Genomic DNA, 13876 nt, shown 5'->3' on the forward strand with positions numbered 1-13876 from the left:
CATACTTTAACTGACATTGACCATTCATTTTTTTTTTTTAAATGTATTATGGTCAGTGTTCTGACTTTTTTTTTGGTTTCCTCCTTCCAGACAGCAGCATATAAAAATTGACTTGGTATCTCAAAATAATAACTTTTTTTCCTCAATTTTAACTGGCATTGTTGTAGTAATTTTCATAATTTCACTTTTTTGAGTGAGTAAATTAGCCTACTATGTTAGAATGATGTATTAAATTTCAAAAAAAGTAAGTAATTTTTTGGGGGCAAGTCATTATTTTAAATTAAGTAAAAGGAAGGAAAATAGAGAAGTTATTTCAGCACAGAAATTACAAATTTAAGAAAAATCATGATTTTAGCATAGTAAGCCAATATACTGGGGGGGGGTCTGAGATACCAAGTAAGTTTGAGATACTGCTGCCAGGAAAAAGAACAAGGAATTATGTTTTGTTAATGTAGTAATTTAATTTTTTTAACCCTTTTCTTCCCCCTTTGCCTGATGGGAATCAGAACACCTAAAACTTTTGCACAGTACTGTATATAAATTTAAATTTAAAAATCCTATAATCCTTTACCTGTAAATGTTTTTAGCAAAGCAGTTGTGATTTGATGTCAGCTTGGCTTTACAAAACTATTGTGTATGATCTAGCATGTAGCCCCAAAAATCATGAAAGTAAATGTTACTGTATGTTAACACGGCATCTTATTCCTTGAAGATCAAATCAGTACATGAACTAAAGTGTCTTTAAACTAACCAGTGTTACCCTGTTTAATTAAAAATGGAAAAAAGACAAATGTCAATTAAAGACGATCAATGACAAACTAAATGTTATTGCTAGATATTTAGCAAAAAAAATTCTATAGCATTCAGAAGTTAGAAGAGCAAGCAGAATCAATAGCAACAAAACTGACTATCAGTACTGGAAATCAAGTCGCGTCTACTTGGAAAGATCTTTCATGATCCGTAGTGAGGAGCCCCTGTAACTGCTGCCAAAGTGATTCCAGTGGTTAAGGTAGTGGAAGAGCTGGTACAGCTGTAGCCTCTTTTCAAACCCCGGGGCCTTTGGGATCTTCTCATGGTAGGCATTGTAAAAGTGTTTACCGAAGCCGCCGAACATTCCTGCAATAGCTAGCTCAAATTCTGAATGGCCGTAAAATGAAGAAGGGTCAAAGATGATTGGGCCGTCCGAGCACTCGGCCACGTTACCGCTCCACAGGTCCCCATGAAGCAGCGCTGGCTCCACCTCTATACCAGCAAACAGTTGAGGGATCTTCAGCTGAACAGATCATGAAAAGCATTGAAGGATTAGAAAGGGTTAGAGGGATCTGGTGTCATTACAACAGTGAGCACATTCAGGGTTTAACAGACAAAACCAGTCCATACCAGTCATGTTATTAATGCTGAAAACGGTCAGTATTCACGTTATTGGATTTTCATTGGCTAAACATTGCTTTATGCTCATGTGAATCACTTTTTGCTGTTTTTAATAATGGACTGACTGTAGTTGCACTACCTGGAGGCTGGCCCACAATTCCCTGACTTCTCTGTCCCCATAAGACTGCTCCACTAAGCCAAGCTGGTGCTGAAGTCTTTGCTGGGTATAAAATGACACCCAGTCAGCCTGCCAATCATTCACCTGCAGAGATGAAGGCAAGGGAAGCATCAAAACACTGATCGTAATCAGAGATGGGTTTACCTGACCAATGTTTTATCTTTAATCTCGTATTGGCTAGACTACAGCTGTTACCTGAGGCAAGTAGCCGCAGCATGTTTCTGTATGGAACCCAAACTTGTCAATGACAGGAATGTCACTTTGGCCTTTTCCTGCAAAACGGTAATGCTGTTACATTAAACCAGCATTTCCTCCACTTGTACTGCACATATCAGTATTTTCTAGGTGTTTCTTGATATTTTTCCTTAAGTAAACATGAAAAAATTAAAAGGGTTTTCATGTTTAGTTTTCATTAGTTCACACCAGAAAATGAACTCCCTGACAAGAAGTTTTAGAACATCTAAAAATCTCTAATGCTTGGTTCTCAAAGTCCAGTATTAAATGACTACTACAGTTTTGCCAGGTTCTCTGACCCTCAACATTAGAGCTGCACCAATTAGTCAACAAAGTCAGTCATTGATGTCTGTGGAACAAAGTCTACACACGGTTTACTTAAACAAAAGCGCTCTATACTGTTCTTATGATGCACATGGTCACTGTGACAGACTGTAGTACCCTACAGGAAGTAAAGGGGGTGACATGGCTTCTGTTTCCTCACACCATCACTTGTCATACCAATGGAACTTCTTCAGTTTCCACCTCTACACAGTAAACCTTTATGTTCACAGCCTACAAACTGTACTGTCATTGATGCCTATATAAAGTGTTTCTAACATTAAAATCCTTAACAAATGCAATTTATCTAGTGTTGATTTTCTCAACTGTAATATTCCAATGGTAATCATACTAATTACTATAGTATCATCTGCAAGGTAAGATTGGGGGCACATACATTTTAGCTTACAATCAATTGCCATAGGGAAAAAAAAATGTATCCAACAATTACATGCCTAAAGGGGCTAAATTTAGCTGATTTGCTTCCTGTCTTGCTTCCTAGCTGTCAATACTTGGTAGCTCCAAAGTGATGACAATCAGCTCAAGTAAACAAACTTTATTCACTGCTGCTCTGTAGATGTACTATAGGACCAAGACAGTAGTTAGAACTTTTGTTGTGTGTGTTTTTTCTTTTTTTTTTTTTTCCAAATCCAATGATGCTATTGCTCTGTCATTAGTTTAGCAGTAGTTTAGTCTTCACCTAATACCAGTTTGGCTAAACTGGTAACTTCAGGGGTTTAACATGCAGCTGCACAGTAAATGAAACCTGACTGCCCTGTCAAAACAAACGGGAGTCCACCTTATGCCCTGCTAAGCTTCTGCTAAATTGGATGTACTGTCAAATTACATAATGATCAGCCCAATTAAAACAAAACATGGCATAATAAGGACATTTTGCAACATAAAAGCTTTAAAAATTGTCAGTGTTTCTCTTATTCTTACTTTCTAAATGTCACATTTATTTTTTAAATGATTTTAAACATTAAAACTGTCTTCCTTCTGTTCACTTATGGCACACAATTACAGCCTTTTTTTTATAAATTACACTGAACTCAACTGATGGAAATGTGGCCAATTTACTTTCTGTTTGCTGCAACAAACGTGATTGTTGTGATTTGTGAAGATGACAGTTCAGATCAGGTGATTATGTATTAATTGACAGGCATGTATTTCCTACAGAACAGTGTGATGTTTCCCTCTAGTCTGGACTTTGAGAACAGTTCTCTAACATTACCACTGGTCCTTGAAGTCGTTTATGGAACAGTGCATTATTGTGGTCTCTTACCAACAGTCTGCTCAGCCTTGTTCTGTTTCTCTTTCTGTCTTTTATTATGTAGGTGCAGGTCAGCTAGCTGCTCCCCCAAACGAGCAGAGTACCTTTATGGACAGTATACAGAAAATTATTTACTTGCTTTTGCCCAAAGAGATTCATAGCAGCTATTAAGCCAAGCGAATGACAACCTTTTGAGCAACTTGGGGTGAAGCATTTTACTCAGCAGCCATTAGCAAGGATTAAAACCCTTGACTTTTTAAGGCACCTCTGTGCAATGTGCCTAGGCCTTAAGCAATGAAGCCTATACTAAACAGCTTGACTCCATCTTTGAATATTTTTAATTATGATTAGTATTTCTTTTTCCTTGTAACATTATGTGAGCTTGGGGCATGTGATGGTGCAGAGCACCTACCTATTCAGGGATCTCATGTCTATGTGCTCCATAATGAACACAGCTCCACCTCCTTCCAGATCAACAACCTTCACTGGTCTTGGGACTTTAACTGTATTTGTAGCCAAGATGGCTTCCAAGCTCGCTTTCTCTCCATCAAACATCTTTCTGGCCTAGGTGTTGGAACAGGGGACACAATTTAGTGCACATATGCACATCTAGTTGTATGCAAAATTTTTAAAAACCCCAGGTCAAACTTTATTTAATATAAGTATTAAAATATTATATAATAATGTGGCATAACTTTTGCCCAGGCTACAATATCTTTTGGTTTTTCCAATATGTTAAATTCAGCAAAAAAGTAATTCTATTGCATTAAGATGTGCAAAAGTGTGTTCTCTGTAGAGGATGTCCTTACTTTCACCTCACAAAATCAACAACAAATGTAGTCTGACCGGGGTGGCCAAACTTTTGCATACAGCAGAAGTCCAAGGGACATTCTACAGTCTTCTAATAAGCTCTACCTGTCCTGTCAGTAGAATAGCATTCTCTGGACATTTCAAAATGTACCTAACAAAAATCTACACACATGTTGTGCATTCAGGATACAAGGGTGAATCCAGATAAGCCATCAGGTAAAGTGGGACACAAACAAACCTTGTTTATTCCAATTTTACCTGCCATTGACTTGGGTTTTTTTTAACTGTATCTACTGCACATGATGATTTTAAGCTGTAAAATATAGCTAATTTTATTGTGAAAACTGAAAAAATAAAGGTGTGTGTGTGTGTGTGTGTATATATGTATGTATATATATATATTTTTTCAAACCTGGTCGTGGAAGCCCACTGCCCTGCACATGTTAGTGCTTTTCCTAGTTCAACATACTAACTTCAATTTAACAATGGGCTGTTAATGAGCTGATTAGTTGGATTAGGTGTGTTGACAGCAGGGAAAATAGGGCAGGGCAGTGGGCCTCCTGGACCAGGGTTGCAAAACACTGGTCTATAACACGCATGACTTATTACACCCAACACACTTTGTTATACATGCTGTCCCACTATATCTGAATTCATCCTATTGTGCTCTGCAAATGTTTACATACCCTATTTGCCTCCAACCTGGAGCAACATGAGCACTGGTTCCCAACCCTAGTGTTGGATGTGAATGTAAGCAGTCATATTCAATTACAGACCTTATTTTTTTCGTGGAAAACAGACAAAAAGAATGGCTTCATCTTTCTTTCATACTGTGGGAGATGTATCAGAATCCACCCTACAGCTGTAACTATTTTACCCATCCTGTAGGCACAGCATTCATTTAATCCTATCAGCTGGATGAGGCCTTTTGGAACAACAGAGAACCCAATCCTGATGCTGGACTAGCTCTGCCCTGCATATTTAGTCTCTTCCCTGCTCCCAGCACTCCTGATCCAGCTAATCGCCTGATTTTAACAGACCCTCCCTGAGCTGAAGCGGGTGTGCTGGAGCAGGAATAACAGTGAAATGTGCAGAGCAGGTGTCCAAAAGCACAACTGTCTGCCAGTCACTGCATGTATCCGCCTTAGTTATTTAGCAGTGAATGTGTCGCGGTAAGCACCTGGCTCTTATGGTTTATCTTGACGAACACTCTGCCCGAGTCAGTGTCGTAGCTGAGGCCGTCGCTGATGCAGCCTCCCCCCGCGTGTCCGGCGGCTTTCAGAGTGGAGGTGCCTAACTCCCGCTTCAGCAGAGCCTCCATACCGGACAGCAGACTCGTCACACACCGGGAACCAGGCCTGCAGCTTTTGTTTCCGGAAGAATCCGAGCTATTCTGGTATCTGAGGAAATGTCCGAAATGCCCAGCAGGACTCTTCACACGTTACTGTCGAACAAATTGTTATGGTTGAGTTGTAGTAGTCACGTGTCATAATAAAAGTCCCAGTAATATTGCACGAATATCCTTAATGTTTCCTTAAAGTGACATGACATGACATGGGGTGTGTGTGTGGGTTGTTTGTTCGTTCGTTCCCCTTGGGTGGTTTATATAATCTTTAATTTAGTGTTAATGAGTTGTTAAACCAACCCTGCTGTGAGGGGGGGCTGTACTTTAGCCTGGTTAGCTCTCACTGAGAGAGATTGTTTCAAAACACTACTACATTACAGTCACCAAAAAGGAATTAAATGGATTGAAAAACTGTGCCTTTAACATCTACCTTTTGTCTTCAGGTAAATATGCAGAAATAATTGATTTATGAATTTTCAGATTATGTTGCTATGGGACTATAAGATCACAAAGCATTTTCTACTTGAATCTGTTTAATTATACAAAAGTCCATGCTACTCCCACTCTCTCCTACACCATCCTGTCTGTGCAACCCTGTTAAGAAAACCCACACTATGAAGGGTTTTGGGACAGGTGACGCTTTTCTTCTGATGTAATTTCCTATTTATTATTCAGGTTTTTTTCTTTTCATGTTATTTTTGATAAGAGGATTGTGGAATATAACTTGAATGTATAGTTGCTGTTCCTTGAAATAATGTAATAAACAAATGAATATTTTATCAATGGACACGTACATCAACAAAGCTATAGAAAACTGAGACGAGACCATAAGACGACCAAAAACCCACAATTTTGTGTGTGTGTGTGTGTGTGTGTGTAAGAATATATAATGTAAACTGAGAAAATATGTCCCTATGACCAAGAAATTGTCACCTAGCTTATCAAACATCCTTACAAAGCGTGCTCTTTTGGTTGCCCCCACTGAAACTGAACTGATCTATAATCCTCTGTATTTGAATAATATATTTAGGACCTTGCAGCTTATCTAAGAGAGTGGAGATAGCATTGACTTCAGGCACAGATCAAACAAAAGTACAGTTGTAAGTGGATGTATTTAAGTAATACTAGCTCTGTTCTTCATGCAAACTACAAAGAGACATGTAGCCTACATGTGGCGATGCAAAATGCAGGATTTGATTGTGCTAATGATTTACTGCATTTACTGTGAGAAGCCATGAGCATGACTCAGTTTTGCTGCTTCTAATAATTTAACCTCCATCATAGCCTTTTGGAATAGCACTGTTTTACAACTTCTACATGAGCTTGTTAGCTTCTGAGAGCTAATCTGTCTGATTTGATTCTGGCTTGGCCAATGATTAACTGCATATTACTATATTTCTCTGAGAGACCAGCAGGATCCCTTTTTTGCCAAGCTGTGAACTGTATTTCAATTTCAATTCCATAGCACAGCTTTGTAATGACATGCAGATGATAAGCTATCTTGTCCTAGAGCCTGATCTTTGCACTCACCTCACCTCAACCAAACCCAGGGCCTTGTTGCGATAAGCTTTTCACAATCTGACGCTGACATTGTATTTAAGAATCATTACAAAATTATTATCGACTTCAGCGAAGTGCTCCCGGAGGGTATCTAGTGATATTTAATTACAGTATTTGAGATGTCCTTTCCATCCCATTTCCACAGCTTATCCTGATTATGACTGTGACATTTGTGATTGAGTTGTGATTTTTCAAGTAGACGTTCTGCAGTATGCTAATCAGTCGAGAACCACAATTATGATCCAAGTGGTCCCAGGAGTGGTGTAATTAAACACACTGACGGCTTACTCTGCTTCATTTCCTGTTGTTGGCCAGTGAGGGTGCGCAGCGTTCAGACACAGAGGGCAGGTGTCTGGTGTACAAAGCATCTGCTGTCATGCAGTTGCAGTATATGGGCTTGTGTTTATGGGTGTGGAATTGTGGACAGGTCAGCAGAAGACCTCTCCACTAGTTAATGTTTTCGTGGGGGAAGGCAACGAAGGTAAGTCAGCGGTTTTGCAGCAGATGTTACTTTATTCAGATTTCACTTTTTTTTTTGGCATAATGTATGATTACAACAGGAGTCTGGAGTTACATGATGAAACATAAGGTCAAAAAGGTAAGTAGACTGTCCATTTTCAGTGGAATAAGTTTGGTAAAACTTATGGCCATTTTCTGGCAAAACATACGGTCTCAACCAGGGTTTTTATGCTGTGGTAATGGAGTACAATGAGCGTGTGCAGTGGTTGTGATTTTGTGACACTGGGTCCAAATTTAAAGCACTTGGGTCATTGCAAAAACTGCTTTTTTAAAAAAAAAAAACCAAATGATCTGCAATGATCCTGAGTGTTTATGATGTATTTATACTGTTTTCTGAAGTAATATCCTTTGGAGAGAATTACTGTGGTGTAACACAATGTATTTGATTTCTGTTGTAATATTTACCTGCCCTGCTCATAGTAAGGAGCAACACATGGGCTAATTTTTATATGAAAAGTTGTTTACTCAAATATATAGTTAATTTCTCTGATTTTTGCTTATTACTTCTCAGTTTTTAGCTTTAAAAGGTCCATATCCTACATCTGTTATTTGAGATCTACTTATGGCATTTGTGGTTTTTGTGAACCAAAAACGGTCCTAAATGGTCATGTAAAAATACATTTCCAACTTTTCTTTGTCTTAATATTAAAGAGGCTGTTTTGTTTCTTTTAAGACAGATATATGTAAATGAGCTCTGTTCTGATTGGCTACGCTGTTTTGCACCTCATGCAAAAAGCAGTCCTGGCTGAATCTTATTATAACTTTAGTGTGAGTGGGTGTGGCTAAACTGCAGTAGGTTGAATAGGTGGATATATGTAAATGTGATGGTTTTTTGTGACGTCACAAATTGAATTGAAAACATTTCAAAATGGGGCTGCTTTTGCCATTTGTTTCAATATGTGGACAGTATGCTTTGAAATTTTAACATGTATCATTGACACAACATTTCAAGTCATATTAAAGGAGAAGTGAGCGTAAAAGGCCCATGTCACAGAAAACATTTTAAATTTGCTCTCTGGGATCTTGCCAGACTCCTTGAGTACTTAAGTGACTTCAGTTCTATATTATTCTAAAGATCAGTGATACAAATCCATATGGACAGTCCTTATTAAAGGAGTTTTCCTGTAAACAAAAATATTGATCGAAGCATAGGAGAACATGTCTACATTATTGTCTGTGATTAGGTAGAAAAAGACTGCAGTATACCCTTTAACAACAGTTGTGTGGTTTTTTTTTTGGTTTTTTTTGTGGCTAGTAGTAGTACCATAAGGCTAAATATTAAGGATAAACATGCTGCCATAAATGTGAGTCAGACACGAATCCTCTCCTCTGAATAATGCCAGCATCATATCTTAAATATCCCATTTAATAACAAACTTACCTTTTTGAGAAGTCACGTAAGGTTTGGGGCCAATGAGTTGTTAACCAGTACATCACATGATTTGTTTTATTGAAACGCATTCATGTGAGCCTGAGGGTTAAAGAGTAAACGCCTGGATTATTAAAGTGCTGAGCCTCAACACTTTAAAGGGCCCACGTCCTACATTTTATTTATTTATTTTGTATTTCCTTTTTTCCCCCTGAGGTCCACTTGTAACATTTGTATGTTTTTATGTACCAAACAGTTTAGTTAATTTCTGCATGGCCATTGTTTGAGCTCTCATTTTTCTTTCTTTCCTATGAAATATCTGCATTATTAAATGGTTAATGTAAAGTCATTCATAGTTTGATGTGAAAAGCTTCATTGTTAACTTACTGACTCAAATTTCTTTACAGTGGTGGTGATGGTGACCAGCAAGAGGTCTACAAGAAAAATATAGCCATTTTATTTACTGTCCAAAATAAGCAGTGAATCCACACATCTGGGTTTTGTTTGCAATGCTGATAATGGTAAAATAGTGGTGAATTAGGGGAAAAAAGTCATCTTTGGCTTGTATTTTGCCTCATAACTGCCTGCATGTACATCTCCAGCCTAAATGGCTTTTAAAAATAAATTTTTAGGCCAAATTCATATCTTAAAACGGTCATAAGGCAATGTCTCGTGCATTGAGCATTTTAGAACCAATTCATGCAATAGCTTTTTTTTTAAGGTAGATTTTACAGGCTTTGAACTTGTCTGGTTGTCTGGAATCAGATGTCTGGTTCCTATCACCACCACTGTGGAAAATTCTGACTAGGTAAGTTTCTCTAGAACATAGCGTTTCACGTGGATCCACCATGAATCACTCTTAACCATTTCATTACACAGATTTATACAGATTAAACAAGTAAAATTCCCCTTTAAAATAGATGTGTATAATGTCTGGTCTGATTGGATGCCCTTTATTGCTCCTTATTCAAAAAGTAATGCAGACTGTAGTGCTTCCTAGAACTTTAGTGTACATGGGGCTAAACCACTGTAGGCTGAATAGAGGGCTACAGTACTGTGCAAAAGTTTTAGGCACCTGAGATTATATATTTAAAAAGCTGTATCATTTGAGCTGCCCAGTATTTGTAGTTATCATCCAGTACCTGGTTTGGCTAATCAAAACTTGATTAAATTAGATCAGGTCTGCTGATAATGGAAAGTAAAAAAGCCTTTTTTTTTTTTTAAAAAAAAACATGAAATTCTCATTACTTTTAACTGTGTTTGTTTGGATTTATTCTTATTTATAGAGCACTCACTGGCAACAACACTTACTGCTGAAATTATATAGTTTTAGAAATGTACCTAAAAAGTTGTCTAAGGCTTTTGCACAATGCTGCATGGAAATGTATTTGCTTTTGTGATGTCACAAACATGCATTCAAAGGAGGCTGTTTTTGCAGCTTAGTGTCCATATACACTGCGAAAAAGCTATCTTGGCAAATAAATACGTCTTGCATCTACTCAGCATATCTAATTTCTCGTTATAGGTTTGTTGTAACAATATTAAGATTGTTTAACTTATTTTTAGACCTGTCTTTATTCACTGTATCTCATTAAACTGTCTTGTTCCATTGGTAGACAATTTTAGTTGTAAAGCATTATTTCTTGAAGATGAAGTTAAATTAACTGCTAATGGAATTGGACACTTTCAGTAGAATAAATTACTTAAAACAAGTAAAAATGGGTTTAATAATCTTACAAATATTTACTACATTTAACATGTTTTCACATGCTAAGATATCTTTTTGCAGTGTATAGACCAGGCATGTCAAACTGGGGACCTTTTGGGCCAAAGTGCTGTGGAGATCAGCGTTTACCCTGCTCTAACACTCTGTTCATGAAGGCCTTGCTAATTAGCTGATGAACTGAATCAGGTGTGTTCTAACCTATTGGTAGCTAGCGAAGATTCTTTCTCTGGAGAGACAAAGCACCTTTTGTAAGTCGCTCTGGATAAGAGCGTCTGCTAAATGATGTAAATGTAAATGTTTATTGAGGCAGCGGGCTGACGTGTGCAGTGTTTTGACCTGCAAGGACACGTGGTATAGATACTATGAACAGGACAGTAAACAGGTTTGAAATTTTAAAAAATTTTACACGGTAGTCAAAAAAGCAAGGGAAATTCAGTTTTCCATGATATGGGCCCTTTAATGACTCTAGCACATGTATACTGACAGTGTACCATACATGCTAGTATCTGTAAACACTGTCAAGCTTGCTACATCAGTCATTTCAATGACCTGGAAAGGTACCTTTTTTGTATTTCTGGCTACTACAAATGACCGCTTCTTCATTTCTGTTTGCAGGCCCAGTGATGGCGTCTGAACCAGGCCGTAACGTTCTACGTCTGCTGCGCTATGCTATTCTGTTAGTAGCTGTCCTGCTAACAGGTTCTATGTACTACACCCCTTCATTTCGCTGCCTGACCCAGCAACTTGAACCTGTCCACCAAGAACCCCTCCATGTTGTAGTGCTAGTCTGGCTCTGGCCTTTTAACACCACCTTTAAGCTTGACATCTGCAAATCCCAGTTCAACATAGAGGGCTGCCTGCTAACAGCGGATCGGACACTGTACGGTAAAGCTGACGCTGTTCTCATCCACCACAGGGACATCGTTTGGGATTTGTCCAATTTACCCAAATCTCCTCGGCCACCTCACCAGAAGTGGATCTGGATGAATTCTGAGTCGCCGTCCAACACGGCCCAAATCCCCAGCCTAGATGGGCTGTTTAACGTTTCGCTGAGTTACCGTAAAGATGCAGATATTAGCATGCCTTATGGGTGGGTGGTTCCCCTCGAGAAGGAGCTGAAGCATTTTGTGCCTCCGGAAAAAAACAAAATAGTGTGCTGGATAGTTAGTAACTACAAGCCAGAGCACAGGAGAGTGTATTACTTCAGAGAGCTGCAGAAGTACATCCGGGTTCACGTCTATGGGGATTACTTCGACCGGCACCTCTCTGTGGAAGAATACAAGGAGATCATTGCAAGCTGCAAATTTTACCTCTCCTTTGAGAACTCTGTGGATAAGGACTACGTCACCGAAAAACTGTTCAACGCTCTGGCTCTGGGGGCTGTGCCGATAGCCTTTGGCCCTTCCAGGGAGAACTACGAGCGTCTTGTGCCCAGCGATGCTTTTATCCATGTGGAAGACTTTCCCTCTGTGAGAGCTCTGGCTAAGTACCTTTACCTACTGCATGAAAATGAAGCACTGTATCACAGGTACTTCAGATGGAGGAAACACTTTGAAGCAAAGACCTCTTCCTTTCCAGTAGAACATGCTTGCCACTCTTGCGAGTACATTCGACGCAACAAGGGGTACCAAGTGCTGAGAAATCTGTATCAGTGGTTCTGGGATGGCAGTAAAGGACATGACATGCCTCTTTTCTTTTACTAGCGGTCTTGTACAAGCACTCTTCAACAGCAGAGGACTTTTCTATGGAGGCCGCTTACCACCAGGTAGAGCAGACAGTCATCTCAGTGGTGTATGCGGTCCCCCTCACTACGCCCCCCCCTTCCTTCTGTTTCCAGTATGTCAAAAATATTGACACATTGAATCAATATTTTGAGAAGACAATCACTTGCTATGTCAAAATAATGAAATTTCTTGTAATAATGACTTATCCTGAGATAATTACTTGCCTTCTTGAAAATGAATAACTCATTTTGACATGGATTTCCAACACTTAAATTAGGCATTATTTTGAGGTATTACTTCGATATTTCAAGAAAATAATTCAAATTATTTAATTATTTCAACACACTAAATTTCAAGACACCCAACATGAACAAAAGTCATTATTTTAAGACGCTATATCAGTTTTTACAGATAAACGGACCGGGGTGGGAGGGGGGTTGTTCCCCTCTATGTAGCAGGAAGAGGCTTCCAAATGTTTGTAGCACATGTAGTATGTACAGTTGTGTGCAAAAGTTTGGGCATCTCTGGTCACACTTACGTTTTGTTGATTTTCTACGTGGAAAATGAGAACATGTTCTCTACAGGGAACACATTCTGCACATTTTAATGCAGAAATACTTTTTATTTGCTAAATTTAACATTTCTGGGCCTGTGTAAAAGTTATAGCGCCCTGTATACACAGCAAATGAATAGAAATTGCGCACTAAAATTTGTAGAAAATGCTGCATTTGTGTGTTCTCTGTAGATGTCTTCACTTATTTTCACTATATGTGTGTGTATGTGTGTGTGTGTGTGTGTGTATATATATATATATATATATATATATATATATCAATATATATATATCATTTGACCAGGGGTGTTCACATTTTTGCAAGATCAGTCATTTTCTTGCTAGGGTTTATTTGTGTTGTGTGCAGTATAACTGTTTTTGTTCATTTATTTTTATGTATTAAGTGTGTTGTGTGTTTTTTTTTTTTCGGGTGGGTTGTGGTGTTGGGGTTGCCTGCCACAGATTTTGCATCGATTCCAGCTGTCATGAATCGCTTGGAAACTGCCATAATCTGATTGGCTGTTTGAGATGTTTTGTCTGTGTTCTCTCCATCACACACATTCTCATTTACTTATTACTGTGAGACTTCATTTGTTTATGTATCTATCGGCTGAACAATTTAGTGCAAGCTAACTTGTTCTGCCAGGTGTGCAGGTACTGCGTCAGGTCTTACCCTGAAGACTGATGAATGTTGATTGTTCTTGTTGAAAAAAATAAGTTGGTGAGAACACGTTTTGTTTCTGCTGTATTCAATGGCTGGAGGGATGGTCTATTTAAACAAAGACATTGGTTTGCAGATGGTCACAATGAGGTAAACAAAAATAAATGCAAACAATAATTAAGGAAATGTGTACTTCATCTTTGTAACGATCAGTGTGTCTGTAGCTTTCTGC

The 13876-nt window shown here is 38.5% G+C and overlaps 2 protein-coding genes across 3 annotated transcripts; one reads left to right on the forward strand and one right to left on the reverse strand.

The window, feature by feature from the left end:
- Positions 1-284: 284 nt before the first annotated feature.
- Positions 285-5674, reverse strand: LOC118806076 (fructosamine 3 kinase related protein). The gene is made up of 6 exons (XM_036567393.1): positions 5368-5674; positions 3790-3941; positions 3390-3481; positions 1745-1821; positions 1511-1633; positions 285-1273 (listed from the first exon to the last, which is right to left on the reverse strand). Exons 1-6 carry the CDS (start codon positions 5506-5508, stop codon positions 935-937), a joined length of 924 nt encoding a protein of 307 aa, XP_036423286.1. The 5' UTR covers positions 5509-5674; the 3' UTR covers positions 285-934.
- A 1710-nt stretch (positions 5675-7384) lies between these two features.
- On the forward strand, positions 7385-13021 carry LOC118806077 (4-galactosyl-N-acetylglucosaminide 3-alpha-L-fucosyltransferase 9-like). Of its 2 annotated transcripts, none has more exons than XM_036567394.1 (2): positions 7385-7573; positions 11322-13021. In XM_036567394.1, the coding sequence occupies exons 1-2, from the start codon at positions 7498-7500 to the stop codon at positions 12407-12409; spliced, it is 1164 nt and encodes a 387-aa protein (XP_036423287.1). In that variant the 5' UTR covers positions 7385-7497; the 3' UTR covers positions 12410-13021. The 2 variants fall into 2 exon arrangements, with proteins under 2 accessions (XP_036423287.1, XP_036423288.1); XM_036567395.1 differs by having other exon boundaries at positions 7456-7690.
- Positions 13022-13876: the final 855 nt, after the last annotated feature.

The sequence above is a fragment of the Colossoma macropomum genome, unplaced genomic scaffold (assembly GCF_904425465.1).
Source record: "Colossoma macropomum unplaced genomic scaffold, Colossoma_macropomum, whole genome shotgun sequence".
NCBI classification, from domain to species: Eukaryota; Metazoa; Chordata; class Actinopteri; order Characiformes; family Serrasalmidae; genus Colossoma; species Colossoma macropomum.

Excerpts from the sequence above, each read along its gene's own strand:
- LOC118806076 (XM_036567393.1), bottom strand. The coding sequence starts at position 5,508 with ATGGAGGCTCTGCTGAAGCGGGAGTTAGGCACCTCCACTCTGAAAGCC. Across the intron at positions 3,942-5,367 it reads AGATAAACCATAAGAGCCAG|GCCAGAAAGATGTTTGATGG; the intron begins GTGCTTACCGCG and ends TCCAACACCTAG. Across the intron at positions 1,634-1,744 it reads GCTGCGGCTACTTGCCTCAG|GTGAATGATTGGCAGGCTGA; the intron begins GTAACAGCTGTA and ends TCATCTCTGCAG.
- LOC118806077 (XM_036567394.1), top strand. The coding sequence starts at position 7,498 with ATGGGTGTGGAATTGTGGACAGGTCAGCAGAAGACCTCTCCACTAGTT. Across the intron at positions 7,574-11,321 it reads CGTGGGGGAAGGCAACGAAG|GCCCAGTGATGGCGTCTGAA; the intron begins GTAAGTCAGCGG and ends TTCTGTTTGCAG.